Raw genomic sequence first — 13,655 nt, 5'->3', positions numbered from 1 at the left:
TATGAGAGTAATTCTCATTTCTATCTCAGTAAATCAGTGAATCAAGGGCTCTTTGGGATACAGCTTACCTCCACTGTGAAAACTGGAACAAAACAAGCAACACACAGTCGATCACAATGAACAAATGTTGTCTGAGACCAAATAAAAACTGCAGATCTGATCCTATTGTCTTTGTTTACTTGTGTATGTACTTGTGTCATCGTATGCACTTTATGTACTAACTGCATCAAGTTACAATGTAAATACAATAATACTTTATCATATGGATGGAATAAAGTGTCGGATCTAAAAAAATGCCTTACCACCCCAGTTTGGTGTCAATTGCCGTCACATTTTAACACATTTTGACGTCTATTTATATTTATTTTAGAATTAGTGTGTTAAAAAACGAAACATATATAATTTAATGATCTGTTATGGCCACATTTTAGACTCAGTGATCAGATTAAGTTCAATAAACACACAAAAATGTCTGAAGATTTGGATATTTAACAATTTATTGTTTTCTAATGCCACATTTATATATTTCTATCTGAATCTATTCTATTTCTATTACCAATGTGCCACAATAGTGTAATGTTATTGAGTTAAAATGTGATTAAATCAGCAGATATTTCTGCCACCCTCTTACCACACCATGAATATTTCTCTAGATCCGCCCCTGCGTGGAGTTTAAAGGAACCATTGAGAACACAGAGAGCAGACTGACTATATGATCATGACTTATCTTTATATCTACTATGTTGAAGTATATATGCATTTAAGGATCTATCTAAAAATAATTGATTCATATTGCTGTCCTGTTCTTGTATCACAGCCGTTGGTTCATTTTTACAGGCCAGAAAGTTGATCAAAGCTCATTAAAATGGCTTTTAAAGTAAGACAATAGTGACTACTTCCTCATTATTTTTCACACGAGCCGTTAAAAAATGTTAATGGAAATTCTCAAACTCTAGTGTTTCTATTAATAATATTGTTATTACCATTTTAATAAGAAAACAGAGCTTTACCTTCAAAGTGAAGCACAAAAATAAGGATTAATTCCAGTAGAGACATTTTGTGTCTATTCTCTGTCAGCAGGCGGACGCTGTGTGAGGCTTTTCTTCTCCACTATAGATCTGTAAATGGCGACGATTAAACAAAGTTCCTGTTTGTGGATGACTTAATGTGTGAAAATAACTTTCACCCAGCCCCCCACAAGTGCCACAGAGTTAGACTATCACTTCTATGTTCCTTTCAAGCAGACTGCACACGACAGCCACAAAAGAAAGAAACTTGTGTTTCACAAACTTGATACTTCTTGAACAAAAAGATTAGAATATAACTTTTTATTAAGTTTTTAAATCATTTAAGATACATTAAAAGTGACTTTACTAGACACAGATACAGATCATAATCTAAAGGAAGCGATGAGACTTCCTCAAAATATACAAACAGTACATGTTAAGACACATTAATATCCTTCTTTCCTTTTTTTTTATCAGATGAAAACCTTGTATGTCCAAATGTCAACATGCTGGAAACTCAAATGGTAATCTTTTATCAGCTGGATGATGGTACATTTTGGTCTCATTTAAAGGAATTTGTGAGAGTTATTTTAGCCCCAGACTCAAGTGTGATCAACATACAGAGTAATGGAAATGACGTCATTGTTCATTCTGTCACTTCAGGGGTGAAAAGAGGAAGGAACAACAACATTTTGACAGATCTGTTTCTGCTGCAGTGCTCCCCCACGTGGTTCTTTATTTTCCTTCATGTACACACTGTGTGTCACTTTTAACTAAATATACAATATGTTAATGACTATTCATTGTAACAGAACATATATTATCACTTGAGAAATGTTGTGTTGTAACATAACACCAATGTATACAACTGGAGTACTTTATTTACCTTTATTACAAAACAGTAAAATATTTACACACAGGCTTTTATATAAGTTGAAACAGTAGAAAGGTCTGGGCAGTGTTTATGAACATAAAGTCTAACTTTAACAAAAGATATGAGTTTTGATGGTTTAAGGATATGAAACTCTTCTGCAGCCAATCTATTTATAGTCAGATTTCAGATGGTTACAGACAGTTTTTATTACACATAAATTAAACAATTTAAACAGAAATAAAATTATTTAAAATAATTTAAAGCTCAAGTTACCAATTTATTGCTTCTTTGAAAAAGAAAATCTGAAAAAAAAAACTCTGACATATTATCACGTATACAACAGATGTTATACAACAGCTGTATTTACAACATCCAGCAAAGCAGCAGCAAGTTGTGTTCTTATCCACCTGTTTAATGTAAGCCCAACATTCACTCTTGTTTTAGGTCTGTGTTGATCTCCACCAACTCCTTAAAAACATTTCTGGCTCTTTAGCTGCTAAATGTTCCTTTATGTTCAACAGCTCGTCCCTAACTGTGTCTGTTGGTTGTTTGGTGCTGAGCAGGTAGTTTACAGTAGAGCTTCCTGCTACTGCTGGAAACAGGGCTGGTGCATACTTTTAAAAACAGGGAGGATTTCAAAATGCTTTCAGACTTTCAGTGCCTTTGATTTGTGCATTCTGGTGACTTAAAGCACTTAAAATGACAAAATAATAAGCACACTGCAACATATTTTGCTGTTAATTCTCAGGGAAGACTTAATAATAACCGTGAACTTGTTTGAATCTCTGGCATAAACTCATGTTCTTCAGTTTTCACTCAGTCATTATTATTGTGCCTTGAAAAGCACAATACTACTCTTCCCCGTACTTATTATTATTCTTCCGTACGTTTTTCGGCCTGCTTCTCCTCCCGCAGTTTTGGTCGCACATACACAAAAAAGGTATCACAACGTGCGGCTCGGTGAGGACATTAGTGCTGTGACTTTTCTAAGCGTTTCGCCAAACAGTTTGCCGATAAATCGCCAAAAACCTGTCCAAAAAATGAATGGGTGTGTATTGCGAGAATGTTCAACTGCCAGAGTGCGTGACATCATCGCTAGAGTGTGGGGAGAGAGAAAAAATTGTCGAAAAATAAATTTGTAAACTGCTCTCAAGGCCACAAATATCACTCTACAGAAATAATTTATAGTTAGAAACGTAGGTAAACTCGTTGGGGTCGCAGTGATACCACTGTTGAAGCTGTCAGACAAATAGTTTTGGCGGGAGACGCACTGATGCGCCAGCAACACCCTCTCACGGCCCCATCTACTCCCATGTTAAATGTAGAGGAGAAATGTTTAAAGGAGCTCGTTGAACCTCTTCTCTCTCAATCTCCCCAGGTCACATTTTTTAACTTTAACCACTGAAACTCGGCAGTGCTATAGTCAACAAGATGACGACGCTCACGGTCTTTTCGGTTTTCATTTCGGTCGTTCCTGGCCATGGGTTCGAGGGGATTCATTTTAAATGTTTCTGTCTCTCTGAGGAGTTAGAGACAGAGAGAGAGCGCCGCGCAGCTGCTGTGGCCTCCCTGATTGCCATGACAACCAAAGCCTGCCTCTCACACACACACACACACACACACACACACACACACACACATACACACACACACACACACACACACACACACACACACACACACACACATAGCTAGCTACAGAGGCTGACATGGCATTAATATGCTAGTGCTAGCGTGCTAGAGAGCAAGGCACAATCAAAATTTCTTTAGGAATTTTCTAGTTCATTCTCTTGTCTCAGGGTTGGAAAAGTATGATTTACTCAAGCGTTAATTCAAAGGCCAAAGAGCACATCATCAACTAACATTAGTTTGTGAGGTTACAGTAGGGTGACCAGACGTCCCAGATTTTCGGGGACAGTCCCCGATTTGGCCGACCTGTCCCCGGTTAAAGCTGTCCCCGAGAATGTCCCCGACTTGAATGGGGGAGAAAAAAGTTGCGTATGGATGCACACTCCAGTTATTATGGTTAAACCAGTTTAACTAACGTGCTGACGTTACGCAGTAAATGGCTTGTGTCGACCAGCTGGTCTCTGCTCCCGCTGTGCTGCGGCACATCCACGCCACAACAGCAGAGCGCTCCTCTGCTCGTCCGTGCAGCTGCAGGTGAGTGACGGGGGAGCCAGCTGGAGAGCGCCTCCTTTTTTATTTTATTTTAGGGGCACCGTCCTTACAGGGGGGAAGCACGCGTTGCAGGTTGCACTCAGAGTTTGTTCTGACTTTCTATCACAAGGAGTGTACAGCGTAAGTGTAAATCCTCTCATGTAATGCTTTGCTGTGAAATATGGCTGAAGTCACAAGTGGAAGTGTGCACATGTTGACAAGCTCCCGTGAGTTGATTGACATAGCTAAAAAAAAAAAAAAAAAACTATAAATAATAATAATAAGAAGAAGAATCAGAGTCAAATCAGAATCCAAGTTCTTCATATTGGTTAACAGTTTGGAAGGGTTAAAGGTAACTTCTTATTGGCTACTCATTTGCTTTGTCAAAATACATTAACATGTAATTGCCCCTATTATTTATTTTATAACGATAACGATTAACGATTTTGACCACCACGCTAAAAAATTTCCCCGATTTTCATTTCGGAAATCTGGTCACCTTAGGTTACAGATTACATTAAAGAAGCATTGATGGTTGGGAGGATAACTTTTAGCCTGTATTGTTGTCCATGTGGAAAAATGATGATATTTGACTTTCTGGTGAGCTGACGTTGGTGTGGAAGTTGTTGATCAGTGCAGTCTAGTAGTAGCAGGACGTGCTTCTACAGTTTCATAATTGACTTTGTCGCCATCCTGATGCACCTGTGAAATACAACACAACCAATGAGATTCTGAATTGTTTGAAGGGAACAAACTGTTGATGTTTCTACCAGAGAGACTGCAGCCTCTGTGGGCTCAGAAGGAACAACAGTCTCAAAGGAAAAAGTTACATCTTTTATTTTCCAAATACTATTCATTATTTTTTAACTCACATTGTCGTCATCAAGTGGTTTTGTGTTCACTGAAAAACAACAATAAAAAGTACCATTAAAATTCTAAACAAATGATTTATATGAACCAGTTGTACCAAATGATGGTCTGAGTTTCCTCACCTCTGTGTCTGATGACAAGAACAGTGATTACAATCATTAGGATCAGTGCTGTTATTCTTAGAGCCAACATGACAGGGCTCAGAGGCCAATCTGTAGAATCTGTTGAACATGGTTTAGAAAGAAAAACATGTCTGTTAATAAGTAAATACCATATTTAATGTCCTGCAGGAGAAAATAACCTGAATGTTACAAATTGTTCTACTGTGAAAATAGTTTATCTCCAACATGTGAAACTTTGAGAAACCAACAGGCAAAGCTCTGTATCTGGTGAGCTGCATATTATCTTACCTGAATTAGGTTCTTCTGGCTGATCGTCTCCTGTCCCTCCTATGAAGACAGGTGTGTAGTCAGCCTCTATCTTTACATTGTTCTCATCAACAAACTGGCAGGTGTATCTCCTGTTGTGGCCACTCTGACGCTTCACTTTCAGAACAGAGACACAGTTCATCTGTCCGATGAACTTGTACCCGACACCTTCATCAAGCAGCACAGTTCCTGTCTCATTCACCCAGCGGACGCTGTTCTGTTCACAACGATCAAGTCCATAGTATCTCGACAGAGAGCACTCTAATGTGACTTCACCGTCCCTCTTTGGATCAGCGTCTGGAGGAGATTGAAAGACTGAGAGAAAACAAGAGATAACTGTTAACTCAGTGTAAAAAATGTTTGAGCGACTTTACTTAAAGGAAAATTCTGGTGCAAAATGAACCTGGGGTTAATAACACATGTGTACCGAGTTGGTCCGTTCTCTGGGATATGTTTTCATGCTAATCGACCGTGACCGGTTTTAGCACAATCTGCTAATTAGCTTATAACGCTAGTCAACGGGGCACAGAGTAACGTGAAAAGAAATCACTTTTTATACCACTAACAAGACTCAAAATAGCACCACACTTACACGGTAGCATAATGAGGGTCCCTACCTATAAACCGAAGCATTGAGAACTTTGTAAGTGTACAGACAGTTTATTAAAAGATAGTTTAGAACAACAGTAGCGTTCGCGTATACAGGCGGGCGCTATCTTGGGAAAACAATCAGGGGTTCGGTCATTCATGCAGATCAATGATCAAGATTTACAGCTGGCGATGTGAACTAAAACAAACGTAATTTGCTCAATATATCAGAAATAATCGCACCGATGTAAAACACAACTTGTCTAGTGTATTTACTCAGTGGATAACTGTCCATCTGGTCCCTCCGCTATGAGTCGCTGTGAGTACAGCTCTGTTTATCAGAGAGGGGAAATCTGTACTGACTGTACACAACACTGCGTCTCTTGGGTGTCGCGACGCAACAAAGTTCTCAATGCTTCGGTTTATAGGTAGGGACCCTCATTATGCTACCGTGTAAGTGTGGTGCTATTTTGAGTCTTGTTAGTGGAATAAAAAGTGATTTCTTTTCACGTTACTCTGTGCCCCGTTGACTAGCGTTATAAGCTAATTAACAGTTTGTGCTAAAACCGGTCACGGCCGATTAGCATGAAAACATATCCCAGAGACGGACCAACTCGGTACACATGTGTTATTAACCCCAGGTTCATTTTGCACCAGCATTGTCCTTTAAAGGTCCTGACAAGTTTCTATTCATCTTCTGTCATCTTTGTTTTACTGAGTTAAAATATGAAGGTGGATTGAACCACATGGAATCAACAACTTTCAATTGTGGTTTGACAAACAAAATAAGGAAAGGAAATGATAAAAGGAAAGCTATAAAGAATATCTCATTCACTGTGAGGGTCCCTCATGTTAAAGGCCGTCCCAAACCAGAGAGACATTCAGTTCCATGTATAATGTGAGTTTATGGACATTGTCTTCCTCAAATAAAAGGGGTGTCCCCATAATGTGGAGTGTCTTTCACAGCTGAGGGAGTGAGGGAGGGGTCGGTTTGGGAAAAGGCCACAGTGTTAATTACTTTACCGTAATATAAAGAAGGATATAAAATAAACAGGTAAACTCTTCATGGTTCACCTTAATGAGAAACTGACATATTACACTGACAGACACCTTGCTCACTGGTTGGGTTTGGGAAATGCCTTTCAAGAAGAGACATAGTGGACAAGAAAAGGATGTATAACTGGATTGAGGTTGAGCTTGAAACAATACAACATTTTTGTCCCAAAAAACATTTGCCAAAAGTAAAATTCTCTCTTGATCATTTCAATGAGTTTTTATGGAATTGAGACTCACTTGTCAGAACACTTAGATATACTATTGCATCATGATTAGGGCTCGTCCCCTGCCGACAGGCATATTGACCAGCATCCTCAGCAGTGATGTTGTTAATGACCAAAGAGCAGGAAGTGTCCAGACTCATCCTGGCAGCTCGGGCTGAGCTCTCCACAACTTTTCCTTTCCGAACCTCAATGGAACTATAAGACTGATATGTGTTGTAAAACCATGTAATGATGGAGCATGTTGTGTCAGAGGGTGATGCACTGGTACAGGGCAGAATAACATCATGTCCAGATCTGTTGTAGAGATAGATAGGTTCTCCACTGATGCCTGCTGGGAAGAAAAGAATACATGTTCTGTAAGAAATGACACATAAAACCATCTGTATGGAGACTAAACAGTTAACATGAGGATTTTATTTCATTTTATTCTCAAAACAAAAACAAAGATTGTTCCGTTATAAACTGTTTTTTTATTGTTGCTGTTTTTTCACATTTGCAACCACAGGGAGGGAGTGTGTGACCCTCGGCCATCTAGTGGTTGTGTTTATATGAGAGTAATTCTCATTTCTATCTCAGTAAATCAGTGAGTCAAGGGCTCTTTGGGATACAGCTTACCTCCACTGTGAAAACTGGAACAAAACAAGCAACACACAGTCGATCACAATGAACAAATGTTGTCTGAGACCAAATAAAAACTGCAGATCTGATCTTATTGTCTTTGTTTACTTTTGTATGTACTTGTGTCATCTTATGCACTTTATGTACTAACTGCATCAAGTTAAAATGTAAATACAATAATACTTTATCACATGGATGGAATAAAGTGTCGGATCTAAAAAATGCCTTACCACCCCAGTTTGGTGTCAATTGCCGTCACATTTTAACACATTTTGACGTCTATTTATATTTATTTTAGAATTGGTGTGTTAAAAAATTAAACATATATAGTTTAATGATCTGTTATGGTCACATCATAGACTCAGTGATCAGCTTAAGTTCAATAAACACACAAAAATGTCTGAAGATATAGATATTTAACAATTTATTGTTTTCTAATGCCACATTTATATATTTCTATCTAAATCTATTCTATTTCTATGACCAATGTGCCACAATAGTGTAATGTTATTGAGTTAAAATGTGATTAAATCAGCAGATATTTCTGCCACGCTCTTACCACACCATGAATATTTCTCTAGATCCGCCCCTGGGTGGAGTTTAAAGGAACCAATGAGAACACAGAGAGCAGACGGACTATATGATCATTACTTATCTTTATATCTACTATGTTGAAGTATATATGTATTTAAGGATCTATCTAAAAATAATTGATTCATATTGCTATCCTGTTCTTGTCTCACAACCGTTGGTTCATTTTTACAGGCCAGAAAGTTGATCAAAGCTCATTAAAATGGCTTTTAAGTAAGACAATAGTGACTACTTCCTCATTATTTTTCACTCGAGCAGTTAACAAATGTTAATGGAAATTCTCAAACTCTAGTGTTTCTATTAATAATATTATTATTACCATTTTAATAAGAAAACAGAGCTTTACCTTCAAAGTGAAGCACAAAAATAAGGATTAATTCCAGTAGAGACATTTTGTGTCTATTCTCTGTCAGCATGCGGACGCTGTGTGAGGCTTTTCTTCTCTACTATAGATCTGTTAATGGCGGCAATGAAACAAAGTTCCTGTTTGTGGATGACTTAGTGTGTGAAAATAACTTTTAACAGCAACACCCACCACCCAGCCCGCCACAAGTGCCACAGAGTTAGACTATCATCACTTCTATGTTCCTTTCAAGCAGACTGCACACGACAGCCACAAAAGAAAGAAACTTGTGTTTCACAAACTTGATACTTCTTAAACAAAAAGATTAGAATATAACTTTTTATTAAGTTTTTAAATCATTTAAGATACATTAAACGTGACTTTACTGAACAGATATACAGCTCATAATCTACAGGAAGTAATGAGACTTCCCCAAAATATACAAACAGTACATGTTAAGACACATAAATATCCTTCTTTCCTTTTTTTTATCAGATGAAAACCTTGTATGTCCAAATGTCAACATGCTGGAAACTCAAACGGTAATCTTTTATCAGCTGGATGATGGTACATTTTGGTCTCATTTAAAGGAATTTGTGAGAGTTATTTTAGCCCCAGACTCAAGTGTGATCAACATAAAGAGTAATGGAAATGACGTCATTGTTCATTCTGTCACTTCAGGGGTCAAAAGAGGAAGGAACAACAACATTTTGACAGATCTGTCTCTGCTGCAGTGCTCCCCCACGTGGTTCTTTATTTTCCTTCATGTACACACTGTGTGTCACTTTTAACTAAATATACAATATGTTAATGACTATTCATTGTAACAGAACATATATTATCACTTGAGAAATGTTGTGTTGTAACATAACACCAATGTATACAACTGGAGTACTTTATTTACCTTTATTACAAAACAGTAAAATATTTACACACAGGCTTTTTATATAAGTTGAAACAGTAGAAAGTCTGGGCAGTGTTTATGAACATAAAGTCTAACTTTAACAAAAGATATGAGTTTTGATGGTTTAAGGATATGAAACTCTTCTGCAGCCAATCTAGTTATAGTCAGATTCCAGATGGTTACAGACAGTTTTTATTACACATAAATAAATGCACTCAAGGATCTACAAAGATAAATTATATACAGTATATGTTGTTTCTGTCATGGGAATAAAATATGTCCTCTGGATACTTTGATGATAGTTTGTTGCTAGAAAACCCACAAGATGGTGCTACTGTTCTTTAATGCCTCCATGTCTCACTGACAGTGGCAGACTGTAGTTATAATAAGCTGTACCTCAGGTTATCAGAACACCACTAACAACATAAGGTCTTTGCTGGATAGAAGGAATGTCAGTGAGTTACTTTGCTAATGCGCTGACTAATGTATTCATAACTTAATGTGGACACAAACTCAATACTGTCAAATAAAACATAGTTAGACACACTCAGGTTGAATATGATGGTTAATACTGTCAGGCTGACATCAGACTGTCAACACATTTATTTGCTCAAGTTGCCAATTTATTGCTTTTTTGCAAAAAGAAAAGCTGAAATAACTCTGACATATTATCACGTATACAACAGATGTTATACAACAGCTGTATTTACAACATCCAGCAAAGCAGCAGCAAGTTGTGTTCTTATCCACCTGTTTAATGTAAGCCCACCATTCACTCTTGTTTTAGGTCTGTGTTGATCTCCACCAACTCCTTAAAAACATTTCTGGCTCTTTAGCTGCTAAATGTTCCTTTATGTTCAACAGCTCGTCCCTAACTGTGTCTGTTGGTTGTTTGGTGCTGAGCAGGTAGTTTACAGTAGAGCTTCCTGCTACTGCTGGAAACAGGGCTGGTGCATACTTTTAAAAACAAGGAGGATTTCAAAACGCTTTCAGACTTTCAGTGCCTTTGATTTGTGCATTCTGGTGACTTAAAGCACTTAAAATGACAAAATAATAAGCACACTGCAACATATTTTGCAGTTAATCCTCAGGGAAGACTTAATAATAACCTGAATAATAATTTGGCCCTCTGACGTGAACTTGTTTGAATCTCTGGCATAAACTCATGTTCTTCAGTTTTCACTCAGTCATTCATTCTCTTGTCTCAGGGTTGGAAAAGTATGATTTACTCAAGCGTTAATTGAAAGGCCAAAGAGCACATCATCAACTAACATTAGTTTGTGAGGTTACAGATTACATTAAAAAGCATTGATGGTTGGGAGGATAACTTTTTGCCTGTATTGTTGTCCATGTGGAAAAATGACTGTGATGATATTTGACTTTCTGGTGAGCTGACGTTGGTGTGGAAGTTGTTGATCAGTGCAGTCTAGTAGTAGCAGGACGTGCTTCTACAGTTTCATAATTGATTTGGTCGCCATCCTGATGCACCTGTGAAATACAACACAACCAATGAGATTCTGAATTTTTTGAAGGGAACAAACTGTTGATGTTTCTACCAGAGAGACTGCAGCCTCTGTGGGCACAGAAGGAACAACAGTCTCAAATGAAGAAGATACATCTTTTATTTTCCAAATCTTATTCATTATTTTTTAACTTACATTGTCGTCATCAAGTGGTTTTGTGTTCACTGAAAAACAACAATAAAAAGTACCATTAAAATTCTAAACATATGATTTATATGAAGCAGTTGTACCAAATGATGGTCTGAGTTTCCTCACCTCTGTGTCTGATGACAAGAACAGTGATTACAATCATTAGGATCAGTGCTGTTATTCTTAGAGCCAACATGATAGGGCTCAGAGGCCAATCTGTAGAATCTGTTGAACATGATTTAGAAAGAAATACGTCACTGTAATCACAGTATATAAGTTCAATAGTTAATGGCCTACAAGAAAATATAACCAGAATGTTAAAAATTGTTCTACTGTGAAAATACTTTATCTCCAACATGTGAAACTTTGAGAAACCAACAGGCAAAGCTCTGTATCTGTTGAGCTGCATATTATCTTACCTGAATGAGGTTTTTCTGGCTGATCGTCTCCTATCCCTCCTATGAAGACAGGTGTGTAGTCAGCCTCTATCTTTACATTGTTCTCATCAACAAACTGGCAGGTGTATCTCCTGTTGTGGCCACTCTGACGCTTCACTTTCAGAACAGAGACACAGTTCATCTGTCCGATGAACTTGTACCCGACACCTTCATCAAGCAGCACAGTTCCTGTCTCATCCACCCAGCGGACACTGTTCTGTTTACAAGGACCGAGTTCAATGTATCTCGACAGAGAGCACTCTAATGTGACTTCACCGTCCCTCTTTGGATCAGCGTCTGGAGGAGATGGAGAGACTGAGAGAAAACAAGTGATAACTGTTAACTCAGTGTAAAAAATGTATGAGTGACTTTACTTAAAGGACAATGCTGGTGCAAAATGAACCTGGGGTTAATAACACATGTGTACCGAGTTGGTCCGTTCTCTGGGATATGTTTTCATGCTAATCGACCGTGACCGGTTTTGGACAAACCGTTAATTAGCTTATAAAGCTAGTCAACGGGGCACAGAGTAACGTGAAAAGAAATCACTTTTTATACCACTAACAAGACTCAAAATAGCACCACACTTACACGGTAGCATAATGAGGGTCCCTACCTATAAACCGAAGCATTGAGAACTTTGTAAGTGTACAGACAGTTTATTAAAAAGATAGTTTAGAACAACAGTAGCGTTCGCGTATACAGGCGGGCGCTATCTTGGGAAAACAGTCAGGGGTTCGGTCATTCATGCAGATCAATGATCAAGATTTACAGCTGGCGATGTGAACTAAAACAGACGTAATTTGCTCAATATATCAGAAATAATCGCACCGATGTAAAACACAACTTGTCTAGTGTACTTACTCAGTGGATAACTGTCCATCTGGTCCCTCCGCTATGAGTCGCTGCGAGTACAGCTCTGTTTATCAGAGAGGGGAAATCTGTACTGACTGTACAAAACACTGCGTCTCTTGGGTGTCGCGACGCAACAAAGTTCCCAATGCTTCGGTTTATAGGTAGGGACCCTCATTATGCTACCGTGTAAGTGTGGTGCTATTTTGAGTCTTGTTAGTGGTATAAAAAGTGATTTCTTTTCACGTTACTCGGTGCCCCGTTGACTAGCGTTATAAGCTAATTAGCAGTTTGTGCTAAAACCGGTCACGGTCGATTAGCATGAAAACATATCCCAGAGAACGGACCAACTCGGTACACATGTGTTATTAACCCCAGGTTCATTTTGCACCAGCATTGTCCTTTAAAGGTCCTGACAAGTTTCTATTCATCTTCTGTCATCTTTGTTTTACTGAGTTAAAATATGAAGGTGGACTGAACCACATGGAATCAACAACTTTCAATTGTGGTTTGACAAACAAAATAAGGAAAGGAAATGATAAAAGGAAAACTATAAAGAATATCTCATTCACTGTGAGGGTCCCTCATGTTAAGGGCCGTCCCAAACCAGAGAGACATTCAGTTCCATGTATAATGTGAGTTTATGGACATTGTCTTCCTCAAATAAAAGGGGTGTCCCCATAATGTGGAGTGTCTTTCACAGCTGAGGGAGTGAGGGAGGGGTCGGTTTGGGAAAAGGCCACAGTGTTAATTACTTCACCGTAATATATAGAAGGATATAAAATAAACAGGTAAACTCTTCATGGTTCACCTTAATCAGAAACTGACATATTACACTGACAGACACCTTGCTCACTGGTTGGGTTTGGGAAATGCCTTTAAAGAAGAGACATAGTGGACAAGAAAAGGATGTATAACTGGATTGAGGTTGAGCTTGAAACAATACAACATTTTTGTCCCAAAAAACATTTGCCAAAAGTAAAATTCTCTCTTGATCATTTCAATGAGTTTTTATGGAATTGAGACTCACTTTTCAGAACACTTAGATATA

General features: G+C 38.1%; 1 protein-coding gene across 1 annotated transcript in view; it reads right to left on the bottom strand.

Annotated features, from left to right (window-relative positions):
- Positions 1 to 13,655, bottom strand: part of LOC127368569 (uncharacterized) — a 140,204-nt gene that overhangs the window by 41,608 nt on the left and 84,941 nt on the right. Inside the window, exon 13 of the mRNA XM_051409504.1 lies at positions 11,735 to 11,920. Coding sequence (XP_051265464.1) covers positions 11,735 to 11,920 — 186 coding nt within the window. The remainder of the gene's footprint in view (positions 1 to 11,734; positions 11,921 to 13,655) is intronic.

The sequence above is a fragment of the Dicentrarchus labrax genome, unplaced genomic scaffold (assembly GCF_905237075.1).
Source record: "Dicentrarchus labrax unplaced genomic scaffold, dlabrax2021, whole genome shotgun sequence".
In the NCBI taxonomy this organism is placed as follows: Eukaryota; Metazoa; Chordata; class Actinopteri; family Moronidae; genus Dicentrarchus; species Dicentrarchus labrax.
This window is presented reverse-complemented; position numbering and strand designations above follow the sequence as displayed.